This window comes from Myzus persicae, unplaced genomic scaffold (assembly GCF_001856785.1).
Source record: "Myzus persicae strain clone G006 unplaced genomic scaffold, MPER_G0061.0, whole genome shotgun sequence".
Lineage (NCBI taxonomy): Eukaryota > Metazoa > Arthropoda > Insecta > Hemiptera > Aphididae > Myzus > Myzus persicae.
Genome location: NW_019104296.1, coordinates 4,207 through 21,093, shown reverse-complemented (window position 1 = coordinate 21,093; position 16,887 = coordinate 4,207). Strand labels below are relative to the sequence as shown.

The 16,887-nt window shown below is 27.1% G+C and overlaps 1 protein-coding gene across 1 annotated transcript in view; it reads left to right on the top strand.

The window, feature by feature from the left end:
* Positions 1-129: 129 nt before the first annotated feature.
* Positions 130-16,887, top strand: part of LOC111040971 (myb-like protein X) — a gene marked incomplete at its 3' end in the record, with an annotated part of 20,955 nt that continues 4,197 nt past the window's right edge. The window contains exons 1-4 of the mRNA XM_022325074.1: positions 130-225; positions 14,076-14,512; positions 14,645-15,435; positions 15,820-16,785. Of these exons, the coding sequence (XP_022180766.1) occupies positions 130-225; positions 14,076-14,512; positions 14,645-15,435; positions 15,820-16,785 (2,290 nt within the window). The remainder of the gene's footprint in view (positions 226-14,075; positions 14,513-14,644; positions 15,436-15,819; positions 16,786-16,887) is intronic.

Below are 16,887 nucleotides of genomic sequence, written 5' to 3'. Positions count from 1 at the left end.
ATCCCATAAACCCTTCCTTGACTACACTACCGCTTAGAAGAATATTTAGAAGATATATCTCCCCAACCGTACAATGCCGTACAGACGCCTTGATAGAATTGTATTGAGCACGAACTTTAGACGTCTTCAATGTCCATGGTATATTACATTGGAGAAGAAATGATATTGGCAGCTTTTGAAATGAGTGGTGGCACAGTCAAGGTCATGAGTTTGAATCTCACACGAGTATTTAAAAGATAGTATACAGCTTATAAGACTTTTAAAAGTAAATTAGAGCTTTACCAAAAAAGTTTTAAAATATTTTAAAATATTTAAATATTTTAAAATACCTCATTATTATAGTTGGTAATCTTACTATACTCAAGTATGAATTAAACTCAAACAATTAATTGGTAACAACAAGTGGGACCTGTCGCTGATTTTATCATATTTTGCTTTAAGTTTAGAGTTACATCTTTGAGTTTAGACAGTCAACCGGAATTCAATACGAAATTAATTAAAATCATTAGGTACCAACTACCAAGTAATACTTGATAATAATGATCTGGTTGGTATTCGTGGAAACTGTTACTAAACGCAATGTTATGTACTTAATATTTTATTTATTTGTATATATCACATAGCAGCTGTGTAACAAACTATAGATATAAGATATAAACTATTTAAACTGGGGTAAAAGTTCTGAAATTTGGTGTAAACTGGCACTGTGGTAAGAGTAATTTATAATAACTTTTGTACATTTAGAATTAATTATAATCATTTTTGGTAACTACTTTTATTAATGAGGCAGACAAGTTCATGTCGACTTGCAAATTTTCATTTAACTGAATTGTCAAAATATATTATACCTATAAGCTATATCATGATAATTTAACTTAACGATAAAAATATTTAACTGAGTATAACATTTATTTCTTGCATATTTCAGCGTTTTTTTCAATTAAAAAGAACACAATATTTTAGATTTTTTTTATAACATAAAACTTAATTTATTATTAATGTTATATAAAAGTCGAATTGTTTTTTTATAATTCTCTATTTCTCGATTAAGATAAGTTGTTTTTAAGATTCCTTCAAAATAAATTATAGCAATGAATTAAATTTGAATAAGATAAAAACATAAAATTATGTCAGAATTTAAACTTATATTACGTATATTTAACTTTTGAATAGAGACATTAATAGGTGAAGTCAGCCGTATTCAATATAATTACATAATAATAAATCAAATAATAGAAACTAAAACCTACCTACCTACATGTTTTATATTACTATTTTATTACCAATAGCTAAATATATGATGTATATTAGTGTTAATTTAAGGTTGATAAAATTAAAAATTATAAAGCTTCTTAAGATTAACTATTGATTGAAATATTAAATGACTCAAAAGCAATTATTGATTTTAAATGATGCTGGTTATTAATTATTTGATAATTAAATTGATATTATATACAAGCGGCTAAATAAAATGTATATACGTCATATATTAATATACTAATAAGTATATTATATTATACAACTGTAAAATATAGACATTATAATGTGTATATAGAATAATGCAATATACGAGTGCATAGAGTTATAAATTATAATAATATAGAACTAAAACTGACTAGGTATTAAATAAAAATTGTTGTTTCAGTTCATGCAATGATTTGAAAAATAAATGTAACTAATATAAAATTAATGATTGAAAAATGTTTAATTAACATTGTTATTCAGATCATAGTCCGTGATCATTATAAACTGAGTATTACATTAAGTAAGTTGATATTTATATTTATTATATCAAATCTTAACTAATTATTCTGAGAAAAACAATGAAAACAAATTTAGTTTAAACGTTGTACCTACTCGTACTATAAAATAAGACGTGTTAAAAGCTTCTGGTGCATATTATTTAGTGATTAATTGTTGCAAAACTTGATATTATACATACCTATTACCATTTATCTAGGTACCTGAAATAGTTTATTACAACGACAATGTGTCATTTAAGGACGGGCAATTGGAACTCGAAGCACCCCTCGGCTATTAGTTTAATTTATAACTATTTTATTATTACAGTATACATGAATACCTAATTTTAAAAAAAGTGATAATAATATCGTACAGAACAGACTACTCGAATTAAACGAAATTAATTCTAGCATAAATCTCAAATATTTTTACAGGCAACGTATTACATTTTTCAGCCGCTGTCGTCACTATTGAGTTTGTTATATACAATATCATTATTATTATAATAATAATAACAACGTTAAATTTAACGGGTTCTCGAATAGTGTTGCGATAACTATCAGTATAAACAATATTTCGTCTCCCCAAATGATAATATTGTATATTTATATTATTATAATGCACGTGTGTGTTACATGGGGTTGTCAAATATTACGATTTACGATTGATGCATTTACACAGTATACACACAATGCGAATTGTGACGTGTCAAAATCTCAAAATGACGCGATTAGGTTGATTATTCTACTGTTCATTTCTATTGTACATTTATTGAAATTTATATCAGTAATCATCGTAAAAGCAACGGTGATGGGATTATCAGCCGAAATTTGTCGTGGAGGAAAAAAGTTGAATATTATACATTATTAATTGGAATAGATGGATACAAATAAAACATTAACGGTCTACTGATCCTAAATAATTATTCATCAACGCGTATTATCTGCTGTGTTGTAACGCATATTTCAATAGAATCAATCAAATATAAAGTTGGTAATATACAGTTTTAGTTTTTAAATATCTAAAATAATTATGAAATATTTATATGAGAGTAGGTAAGTTATTTTAAGTTCGAATCTCTTATATATATATTATAGACATATCTAAAACTTTGTTAGTGAATTATTTTATTTAATATTTCTTAAAAATTAGTAGACACATAATGCTTTTTAGAGTAAAATTAAAATTAAAACTAATTCCGATAATGATAAATTATTATATTTTTAAGTTATTTTAACTTTATAATAGGCATTTCAATAAAATTCGTAAAGTAATTGCAGAATATTTAACAAATTAGTTCTTAAAACTTAAAAGTAAGAAGCCTGCAAGTATAGCATATGCATATCCCTCAATATTTCTATTTACAACCGTTACTTTATTGCCTAATATACCTACACATACCTTGAAATAAACACTGCACACGATGCATTTGAGTGGCATACGATTTTCATCAAAACGCTTTGAAAAAATGGAAACTACTTTATTACTTATATATGTATAGTATTTTATAGGTACTATATATACATTTTTTTATAGTTACATTTTTCTTACTTTTTACTTTTTAGTTATTATAGCCAATGTAAAATATAACAACGCCGTTGGTTAAGTCATGTCATGGTTAAATCAGTGTCGATCTGGCTTAGCCAACATCCGCCAAGAGCCCTTAGATATTTTTCAATATTAGCAGCACATAGATAAAATGGGTAAATGTATATTTAAAATCCGTATGTGTTGTGACTTGGGTTCCAATCTAATCAATTTGTAAACATTTGACATTGTAATAATTTATGTCTTGTTTCTTTAATGAATATTATGGATACCTATATGGCTATACAGCATTGCAAGAGTTATGTTCTTATGAACTCCTACGCACACGATGAGTTAAATGTAAACAAGTACTATCAAAATTAAAAAAATTAAACACCAAACTTTGATTTTTCATAAGCCAAAAATATATGGATTTTTCAACTTTTATGTTTGTTGAAAAAGAAATAATTTATTTTTTAAACAAAGATCAAATTATCGTTGTGTTAGTATCATCCTGTATCATTATCTAGGGACATTAAAAAACAATGTTATTAAAATTATCATTACTTATAAATTATTTAATTAATGTTGCTTAATCTGTTAATTAATTATATTTTTTTCAATATGGAATATTATTTTCAACTGTATGTGCACAATTTTAAAAAAGTAAGTAAAAAATTGTTGATAATACCAATTATTTTAATGTAATAATTTATTTTTTAATTAAAAATAAAACAATTTTATTGCAAGGTATTAAAATGCAGATACACTTTTTTAAAGTGTTTATGGTGCACATTGTAAATTACTGAACCTAATCATGGAGCAAGACCACTGTACAGAGTATTTATTTAAATAACTAGATACAATATTATAATATGCCTACAACTGCAAGTATAATTACATAATTTATATAATTATGTCTATATATTTTAATTCTTATTTTTTAGTAAATATCGTTTGACAGAGTATATTTGTTAGAATTTATATCTACACATTTTTATGGGAGTTATGAGAATGACCTATACCTAAATATCTAACATAAATATTTCCGAAATAATAATAACAAAATTGATGCAACACTAAGATGTGCGTAGTTCAACAGCAAAACGGCACTTATGCAAAACCCAAAGGACATTTGCACTTTGCAAAAACTATAAAACAAATAAAAAATAGCTAGCAACTTTACATAAATTTTCGACTTATCCGCGAGATGATACATTTCGATATAAAAAAAAAAAACGTAAAAACTACCACTGTGACGGTCGGTAAAGCGGCTGCTATATTTGGCTAATGCACCTTAGCGCCGGCAAACGAAAGTCGATAGACCGATAAATTAGTTTAGCGTAAGCAACGTTCTGACAGAGGTGAGTTTTTTCTTCTCCAGAAGGATAATACCACAAATATTATTATAATGGCCGATCATATTTTGTTTGTATCAATGTTGTGAAAACAGCTGTGAATATTATGTAAAAAAACCGTAAAATAAGGTGATTAGTATCACCTTTCGAGAGATTACATTTTATTATTTTTTCATCCTCTTATTATTATACTGCAACTGTACGTGGAATAAATGTATTTAAATAGATGGTTAAAAAAATACTGAATGCCCGGCTCATTTTGATAATTATTGTTAGGTAATATTACAAAAAAAAATATGAAATAAAACACGTTTGCAGTTTTACAAATTAAAATGACGGTGACAATTACTACAATGAATACATGTCTCATTAATTTTAGACGTAGGTACTTACGGTAGGTGAGTAAGTACTTACTCCTATAATTCATCGATACACTCAAATTCATATTGTACTCATAATTATCAGTTCATACCCCGCGGTCAATACTGTTAGCCACAAATTTATCATTCTCTGGTGAGAAAAATATAACTTGCAGAGGCCATATTTCGTCTATATTGGTTTATTATTCGTTTTAATTATAATATTATGTAGGTAGGTATATTGCTCCATGCAGCCTACTCGTGTGTGACCAGATTATCGCCGCAAGACAAAGAAAGTTCGCCACCGCCTACATTGTCGGCATTTACCGACGCAGAGCCTTTATAGTTTATTCATTGCGGACAATACAAGCTATATATATATATATATATAAACATATTCCATAAATAATACAGTGCCACCGTTATTGCCAGATATTTACATATTATTACCGGTGCGTGGCTTGAGTGTAGTGTATTGTATACCATTTTATAGATTTTATGTAGATCGAGTGATCGACAACTCTCCAGGATTATGAATTTATGATATTGAACGGGTTGGAGCCCTCGATTGCAATGATGCAATACACTTAATATTATCGATAAGATAAAATACACATTTTTCGTTGGATAATGTTGTTTTTGGTCTTTGTCTGCTAGTGAAAGACGATGCGTGAAAAATACCAAAAGCAAAAATACAATTAAAAAGCAAAACATTGTGATGCGAAACGATGACCAATCTCAGTGTATGCACCTAGTTGTATATATGTACTATATGTGATAAGATTTTTACGATTGAACAATAATACCGGCTATCGTTGTCTATGGTTATAGGTGGGTAGTTGTTATAGTTTTTACGAGTGTTGTGTATTAAGTGTACTGTACTTAAGTTTTACAAGTAACAAGTTAGAATACGTCTTATATTTAATTAAACGATCAACATTCTACGATATTTATTACCTTACAATGTAGAGTCTATATGATACGAATTACAACCTGCCTTAATGGTGTAATGGAGTATATAAACTTATATTATTTAGGTTTACTGGGTGCCATCCAAAATACCAGAAGGAAAAATATCTGAGAAAAATATATCCTAGGAAAAATATCCGACGAAACCATATATAAAAGTGAAAATATATCCATGAAAAAAAAAGCCCTGGAAAATATTATACCCGAAGTAAAAAGGTCCAGAAAAAGTAATAAATGTAATAAAATAAAAGTAGTACAGTATATGTAATAATAATGATTAGGTAATCAATAACCTTTATGACGAAGTAGGCATCTCCACTGGGAATCCTCTCCACTTATTTACATTTCATTATTTTGTCAATTAAGCTTTTTGTCCAGTAAGTAGGTAGGTACTGTAAAAGAGGCTTATAATAAAACATTTTGTTAAAAAAAAAATAACCAATAATATAGAATGCATAACTTTTAGTTTGTGTTGAATGGTAAAAGAACATTAAAGTAAAATATATGTAGGTGCACTGTTCTTGGATATTGTACATATTTTGATAAAATCAAACAATGCAAATTGTATCCTTAAAATTGAGTAAATCCTGCTTAGGTTTCAGCCGAGCATTGTATTTCTGGTCGCTGACCCCTTTTAAATAACCACTTTATGTACCTATTACTTACATATATGTATCTCATATATACCTATAAATGCGTGTTTGCAAATAATAAATTGTAAATCAATAATGTGTGCGAGTCGGTTGATTTGATTTATTATATGCGGATAGAAAAACGCTGAGAGAAATGTACGTACGATGAACATTTTATTTAATTTGTATTCTTGTTGGTGTTCAGGCATGATAATAAATCGATTGCTATGGTTATAATATTGTAGTAAACGATTGCATATTATACAATAAAGTTATCAGAAATTATTTTTTTTCGCATGTATATAGAATAAATATATATATAATATATATTAATTATTCGATATATCTATATTACATTTCCGATTACTACTTTTTAATGCCGATCTATTATTATCTATTTTTAATATTTTGTTGTTACAACAATTATTTATGATTGTTGTGATAACAATATTTAAGAGATCTGACAGTAACATGATTATGCTATTCTTTACTTTTTTTTTAATATAGAAACTACGTTATTTAGGTCAGTAGGTTTTATTGGTTACACATCTTTTACGATAATTCAGTGCTATATAACGCACACAATATTTGTAAATCACAATATTGAATTCAATATATTTCAGGTAGAAATTGTATTTGAAAATATTTGATTGTATTTGTCATTGATTTATAAGATGTTCTGAAGTGCATGCGATTTTAGACTCCATCGCCCGTATCATTGTCGCCGTAAATTTTTTTTAAACAATCAAAATCTACATGTATCAATGGAAAATGTGTCATGTGTTGCAATTGTATTATCGGACCATAGTTATTGGTTTTAACTTGTATTTATAACACATGAGTATTAAATATTATCGAAAATATAGTTATGTACATTTTAGACTCCAAAAAGAACGAGCCATAATGATGCTATGTTTGCTTTGCAGTGAAGTAGTATATTTATAGAAAGATATTTTGAATTTAAAGGAATTTTTAAAACAGTTTCATGTAGCAAGTATGAAATGGTACATCTAAATTCTGCCGATTTTTAGGTAGATAGTAATAGGATTTGAATGATGTTAATTATTTTAAGGTTGAAGTTGTAACATTTAAATTCCACTGGCAGGATTTTGATATATAAAATAAATATAAAACTCCCCTAGCTGTAAAATAAATGAATATTATAGCTCAGTTATCATTTATTGATAAATATTGTTGATAAGATCATTAAAAATTAAAAATATAAAACTATATTTACCCAACTAGTGTTATTGATTATATAAGATGTAAGTATGTAACAAGATTGTCCTTCTCAATTTAAGGCTAAAATGAACTAGCTACTATTACAATTTACAGTTAAAGTCTATGGATTTCGCATAGACGTGACTATACATTTGTGTCGTGTACAACACACGTAGGTTAGGTTATATAGGTGTATGGACGATTAGGTATTGATACTTTTACAATTTTAGATTAATATGTTTAATGCCGTCCATAATAATTTGAACCTTTGCATTTACCTATATTGTAAGCAATATGTACCTATTATAATTTGTGTAACTAATAAATATTTCTTGAGTTAGATGGAGTTTGAATTAAAGCTTTAACGCCGTGATTGTAACGAATACCGTGATAATAATATTATCTGATAAATGGATAATAATTATATATGCCACGTCAAGAATTTACATCAAATATACACCATACAGCCAAATGCGGCATGAACTCCACAGACATTATTACTCATAATAAATAATATGTTTAATATTATAAAAAAATATATCGGTGGTCGTCATTGATACGTTATCGTTATTTGTAAATTATACTTTAATTATATGTTTGAATCATAATTTGATTTATGACCAACATAATCTCTAGATATTTTTAATTTTTACGTTGATATAACATTTGTTAACTATTTGAAAAAAACGTATGTTCATTTTTCATATATTATACTATTATCTATAATAGGTATCACTCATTATAATGATGCATTTTTTCCCCTGAAATTAGTGTCGAGTGTTCACTTTTGGATTTTCTTTAAATTGAACAATTTAATCTTAATGAATTTAAAAAAAACATTTCTTAAATATTTTAATGATAATATGATTTAAACACTTTTAAATTCAGTTAACTAGGTATTTATTTATTTATTCATGGACATAACTCATAATTTTAACGTTTATGATTATTTTTATTATGACTAGAGTCTAGACTCTAGAGCAATGCATCTGAGTTTTGATTTATTAATCAGAAAATTTTACAACACTGAAAAGTATTAATTATTAATTATTTATTAGCAAAATATTATTTGACCAAGTAACGCAATAATATTCTATATATTTATTGATCCTATTTTTTATTTCAGTCAATTAAGAACATACTATTTTGTAGTAAAATATTTCAATACATTTAAAGATTTCCAGACAAAAAAGAAATGTTGTACATCTAATGATTTCAAACAATTTTACAAACGGATGGCTTTTTACCATTAATAGTGAACTAAAACAAAATAAGTAAAATTTAAACATTGAAAACTTTTTTTTCTCTCAATCAAGTTCACCTAAAGACTCAAATAAATGTATAATATCCAGACCAACATCACTTCGAAATCTTTATTTTCAGACGTCCTCTCCGAACGGAGACACAGTATATATTAGACTTATTGGACATCTCCAAATTACAATTGAGACAGATTAGATATTGGACCAGATACCGAGATTTACGATGTTTTTAAAAGTCCAATATTGTCGGACGCGATGACGTTATGATGTTGATCCGTGCTGTTACAATTGTACGTGATTTGATGATTTCTTTGGAAACTCGATTGAAATTCGGTTAAAACGTATATTGGCTATAGACTAAAGCACACATGCAGAACGAGTTAAATTTTCCGTTATTAGTTTTTATAATCATTGAAAATAGGTTAAAGAGAATACAATATATTGGTATCTAAGAATCTGAACATACAACTAAAAAAGAACTGTGAAGTAGAGTTATTTGTGAACGAATGACATCAAAGTTGAAAGTATCTAAAAAATTAAACAAATATGTCTTTAGATCTTGTTTGAATATTGATAAACGGAATTGTATTTTATAAAAAAAAATGATCATAACTCATAAGACATCAATTTAAATATTTTGAATTCTTAAAATGGGCATTAGGCAGTTTATTATTTATGTAAATTTAAGAAGTTTAACATGTCTAAATGTTTTTATTTTAAGAAATAAATAAGCATTTGATATTGATGAATTTTAATAAGATTTGATTTCCTTCTAACAATCATATTTTAAGATGGATTATGTGTTATGATATTGAATCAAATTCAAACACCAATAGGAATATTATGCTATTTACAGTTATATTGTTATGTTCGATTAAGTGATATTAACATATCTTATCATATTGGATGACATGTTAACATAAATAGTTGAATCATTATGGAATTTAATTTATAATACTGAACAACAATATTTTAATTTAGGCAACCCAGAGCATTAAAGTGCATTATTATTGATTACCAATGTAGTAATGCCTAATGTCACTTGAGTAATTTCGACATTTTGTAATCAATTTCTATGTACCCTTTTTTTGTTCTTATTAATGACGTAGACGTACGTCGTATAAAATATATTTTTTTAAAGTTCAATGTGTCCAAGTTCTTAATAAAAAAATCTTAAATTAATATTAAAATAAAAAATATTGGTCACACACAATGTATTACTAATAAGTTAAGTCAATCAAATAAAGTTAATTAAATATTATGTATCTCTGCATCATCTTCAAAAAATGGTTCAATTAGATCTTTTAAATTTAGATTATTAATATAAAGTAATATTATACTCTTATATTAAATGAAAAGGTGACATTTTTTTAAAACAAATTTGAACTTACCCACTACGTCGTTTATATGAAGTACGGGTTATAAAAGTATGTACCTAAATTATATATTATATGACTAGAAATTTGTATTTAAACTTTAATTGCGACTTTGTTAAGAATGTGTGAATTGTAGATGTTGTAAAATTACGTAATGTGTTTGCTAACAAATTGTAATAGATTGAATTTAATGGCATAATGACATAAGCAAATTGTTGGGTCAAAAGTATTCAGTTCTTGTTTATAAATAGGTATTATTAAATTGATATTGATATTTTTATTAAAACCATGTACGTACAACATGTAATAAAAACGATTTACGGACAAATGTCTTACGTTTCAATAAAAATTTTTTAAATATAGTGTATTTTTTAATCGTCACGTTCACAAGCAACACTTTCTTCTTTATGTGTGAACTCACTCCGGCACAGGTTCACCATAAATATGATTTTAACTATAATATTGCAATTCATACGTAATAAAATTGTAATACAAAATTTATAACATTAAAAGTTTATCAGAATGAAATAATAATATAACCTTAATTTGTATACGTTTTTTTTATAGTTTATGTTTTTATATTAACGTTACGCACTCAAAACGGATTCAAAGAACAACGGTAATTATAATATTTTATTTTTGGTTAACCAATACGAGTAAAAGTAGGATATCCTTAGAACAGGATGTTAGACTCAATCGTCAGCCTGTCCCGATTCCATAAGTTGCTAATTATTCTGCAAACAAAAAACAACAACTGTTGTACTTAGCGATTAAATTTTAGTTTTTTGTTTGTACCTTTTGTTTCCATTTTACACCAAAAATAGTTAACATAAAATTATAAAAATTTCAAGAGCTAATAACAACCGATAATTGTTCAAACTGACACTACAATTACTCGTTGTCCTATATATATATATGTTATATAATACACCTGATTGACGTTTAGTAGACTTCGTGTCTATACTGTACATGTCAACCATTTTAAAATGTGGTACTTAAAAGTGTCGTCGAGTTTACTCATTGCAGTGGCATTAATCTGTATGATACAGGTAGGTGAAGTATAATGTTTTCGAACAGGACTATACGTCCAATAATATTAACTATCATTTATTACTGTCAAAATCTAAATTCAGTCGATATGAATATTACTAGGAATAATATATTTTGTATTTATTATATCACGTATTTTAACCATCAGACATTATAGTTAAAAGGTAAGATTGATTCAAAGGATGCTTGACGCATAATTATTAAATTATGGTATGTAATGAGTTTTTTTATCCCGTTTTGGGTCAAAAAACCACGTCAATCTATATTTTAAAGTCCATGAAAGGTGACCGTTTTGATCGATTAGAAAATTATCCAGATTTATATGAAACCCAAAAAGTTCTTGAAATTTTTGACTTAAATTACTAAAGAGAATTAAAGGTCGTTCGATTATATTACATAAAAAGATTGTTTAAGTTGAATCTCGCGTTTGAATATCTTGATTTAGCTATCTTTTGAAATAGTTAAAGAAACATTTGAAATTATGATTCTTTTAGCAGGGTTAGACTAATCATCTATTTTTATAAGTATATGTTCGTTTAATTTGATATTATGATGATCATAGATCAAAAAAAAAACAACAGTTTTTGTATTTTAAAAATATATAAAAATAGTTGTTGGATATTCCGATATTCGAGAGACGTATTTGATATTTTTTGCTGTTTATTATGATATAATATTCGAATTGAGGTATGTTATCAATTGATTCCAATACGATTGCTTGATATTTTTAAGGGTAAGTCTACGTTGATAGTAGTTTTAGAAAAGGATTTTCTAACGAAGAAACTTTTGTCGGTTTTGATATTTTGATATTTGTATTTGAGATTGAAGGCGGCTCATCTGTCTCGTTATCTAATGTGATGGAGGTTGGCTCAAGATTATATATTGTTGCATTTGGTTTATTATGAGTTATTTTTGAAAAATAATAAGTATGTCTCTATGACTTATGGAGTTGTTGAGTGTATCGCCCATTTTTGATGAGTGAAATTGTTATTATGAAACAAAAATATGTAAAAAAAAATTAATAAAAAATCGGTATTCATATTGGTATCCGGCCAAAATAGCGAAACAATTACCGCGAATGTAAAAATCGCGAATTGATAATAGCGTAAATAAAAATAGCGAATTGTAAAAAAGAGCGAAAATACATAATAGCGAAGAGAGAAACATCTGTCTGATAAAAATTTGAATAAAATTTATTTCGATTAAAAAATATAATATCGTTAAATTCTAATAATAAGTATTTATAGTAGTAATAACAATTATTTTAAATAAAATAATTATATTCAATTTAAATATAATTATATCTAGGCATTCAGTGACAAATTATATGCTATACCTATTATGAAGTTCTTATTCTCATTAGTATTATAATTTGTAACTAATGCATAAATTCTTTTATTACAGTCCTTGTACTTTTTTTTTTCTGTGGTTGTTCTTCAGCATTATACTACTCTAATTTTAAGTTTCGTCATTATGCATGATCGCTTATTTTAAAATTCGCTGTTTTTATTTACGCTATCAATTCGCAATTTTTACATTCGCCTTAAATTGTTACGCTATTTTGGCCTAGACCCATTCATATTAACTGATGCACTCGTAGTTATTCTGAATGTTAAAGAAAGTTATAAATACGAAATCAAGGTACCATAAACGAGTTTCTTAATATTCATTTTTCAATAAATGAAAAACAAAAAATGTAATATAGATATGCAAAAGCGGAATCTATATTATTTAATTATTTTTTACTTTTTTTGATTTATTTATCACATTATTTTTTTAGCAATGTTTCGAATAAAATAATGAAACTAAAGTTAGGAGCTTAATAATAGAAGTAGCCAACATTAAGAGGGAATCGTCTTATTATAAATTATGAGAGAAAAGCACAGAGAAAAGTTATGGATACCTAATTCTTGCAAGTGGGCAATATTTTCAATAAACAACATAGAAACCTAAATTTTTTTGTTAATTTTTAATTGATTTAAAAAATTGTGCAAATTGACAATAATCAGCTCATTGCTTCTAAGTATGCAGAAAATATTAGATCCTCAAAAATATCAATACACCTGAAGTATACAGCAGCAATGCAGCATACATCAATATTGGTCACTAAAATATAAAATTAACCAACTAAAATAAGTAAAAAGAAATCTATCAATGAAGGATTGATCCAGATTTATCAAATTATTAGATCTATTAAGTAACACATTTTTTTAAAAATTGTAACTAAAGTGGTATCTCATAAAGTAGTTTATCCATAACATAAGGGCCACACTCATTTCTAATTTTTTTTAATCCTTATTTTAATCAAATTGTTAATAAGTTATTCTGTTAGCTTGCTTTTATTTTAGTTTATTATAATGACAATTTCCCACTAATTTACACAAAAAAAACTGCCTATTATCAAAAACGTATGGTTTGAATTAACAAGAAAAAAATATACATTATATCTAATGTTTTGTATATATTTTTCACTATGAACCCACATTACCATGACAAATTTATGTTTTAAACAAAAACATTTAATAACAATTTTTAAACGCTGATTTATAATCTCTAAGACGTGTTTATTTTTTTTCAGAATGCAATATCACTCACTATTGATCCCAAAACTCCAGAGGATAAGTGGTCAACGCTAGAAAGTTCCACAGATCAAAATGACTTGAAAAAAATTTCAAAACTGTGTAAAATTTATCTTAATAACTTCAACGAAAAATTAGAAAACACGAAAACTAGTGCTAATAAAAAATTGCCTGAACCAAATAAGACAACGGAAGATATAGCTAATTTAGTTAGTGAAATAAAAACTCAAGTAAAAAATGCATCTGTAGATCTTGTAACTGTAAGAAAGTTAGTGCAAAAAACTGCTTTACGATTTAGAGACACATTCAAATCGCTTGTATCATTTACTGAATTAGAAAATGACTCTGTGAATAAAGAATTAGAAAGTATTAAGAAAACAGCAGTTGATAGTAAAAAACCATTGGTAAATCGTGTTATACGGTCATTTGGAAATCGGTACGATCTTAATAAATTGGCCAACAAAGTTCTTGAAATAACATCTGATCGAGAAAATTTAAAAAATAATTATGATGAAAAAAAAAAAATAGCTAAAAGGGAATTTAATTCATTATGGAATTCTTTATCTAGTCATTCAAAAACTGTGAATGATAATGCTTTAAAAGCATTGGATACTTTTTTTGAAGGCATGAAATCGGTAAAATCAGTGAAAAAAAAAGTTAAGACTGTTGGAGAAAATGCACTGGATGAAATAAAAGCAGGGAATGATATTATTAAACTTAAAAATGCAGTTGAATTAGCTAAGGCATTGAAATTGAAATTCGAAGATGAATGGAATCTTGATTCCGGAGAATTAACTTACAGTGATGAACAAAAGAAAACTAATACACAAGTATTAGATGAAAATAAGTCTGATGTCCAGGAAAACGAAGAAGATACGAATAAGATTGAGAATGTTTCAATAAATGATATACAAACTGGTTTACCGAAAACCGAACAAGGAGCGATTGAAAATAATAAAACAAATGGAATTCCAACTACTCAGGATGAAATTGAAAAACTTCCTATGGATAATATCCAAACCTCTGATAAAGCAGTTTCTTCAATTGAGGAAATACAATTAACTTCCGCGGAAGAAAATATGGACGAAACTAAGACAATTCCTGAAACAGAAAATAGTACTATGGATACTAATGTTTCTAATACTATATATTCCCCAATAAAAGAAAATCCATTAATTAATAACACAGAAAATAAAGACAAAACAGTCATCGTTCAACCTCAAGTTTCAAATAAAGACCAAAATTCAATAAATGATGATAATTTAAAACCAGATTCTTCTGGTCAAGAAATATCATTTAACCCTGATAGCAATAACGACGCGGCTACCCAACTCACAGAATCGACTGATAACAAAATAGGTAAAACAATAAACAAAAGAACAAGTAGGGAAAAAACTTTAATACTGCCATGGGAAAAATTAATACAACTAGATAACCCACAGGTTAGTCAACAGTCAAAAAAATGCGAAAATCTATTGAATAATGTAACACCAGACTTTGATAATATAAAAAAATCAGCAAAAAACGCAATACAAGTGACAAATAATTATAAAAATTTACAAGAGATTGAAAATAATACTGTCAAACAATTTTATAATAAAATGGTTGACACAAATACAAAACTTTGTGATTATTTAGTTAATGCAGCAGAGGATGTATGTGCAGAAGTAACACCAATGAATAAAAGATATGAAGAAAAATTTAAAAATGATCCAAACATTAAACGAATAAAATATTTATTAGGTAAGCAATATGATCCTAATCAGTACATTTTAAAAATTTTAGACGATGCAAATCATAGAAGTGGAATTGGTGGTATGAAGAAGACTACTTATTATAAAATGTTAGCAGTGGCTCATAATTTGAATCATGAAACACAAGAAATGGAAAATGCAGCATTGTATGCAATGAATAAAATACATGAGGGAAAAATAGCTGCAACTAATTTACAAAAAAAGTTTAATAAGGAAAAAGCATCTAAAGCTTGTTATATAAGAAATATTTTAGCAGCACAAGAGAATGAAAATGACAAAAAAAATAAAGACGAAAATAAGGAAAAAGTAAAAGAAAGTTTAAATGAGGACGATAACAAAGAACCATTAAAACAAGATGTTAACTTAGATTCAGTCGATGCCTTACAGCCATCAACAATTAACGATGATAATGAACCAATTATAAATAACAACGAAGAAACAAAAACGCAGAATGAAATAGATGAATTGATAAATACAGATCACGATACTGAAATACCGGAAAACTCGGAAACTGAAAAGGTTGATTCAAACAAAGAGCATGCTCCTCAAGAAGAAAATGTTGAAGAAAGTACATCTGTTAAACCCAAAGTGAAACGTCGCAGGAAGATAATAGATCCCAAAGATGGTAAAGAAATATCTGAAGAATACGAAGTATCAGAAGAAGACGAAAACAATTTAAATAAGTCAGGTGAGAAACAATCTGATGAAAATAAAGGTTTAGATTCGTCAGATAATACTAATACCGAACACGATACGGAAACACCGGAACACTCGGAAGCTGAACCAGTGGATTCAAACGAAGAGCATGCTCCTCAAGAAGGAAATGATGAAGAAAGTACATCTGTTAAACCCAAAGTGAAACGTCGCAGGAAGATAATAGATCCCAAAGATGGTAAAGAAATATCTGAAGAATACGAAGTATCAGAAGAAGACGAAAACAATTTAAATAAGTCAGGTGAGAAACAATCTGATGAAAATAAAGGTTTAGATTCGTCAGATAATACTAATACCGAACACGATACGGAAACACCGGAACACTCGGAAGCTGAACCAGTGG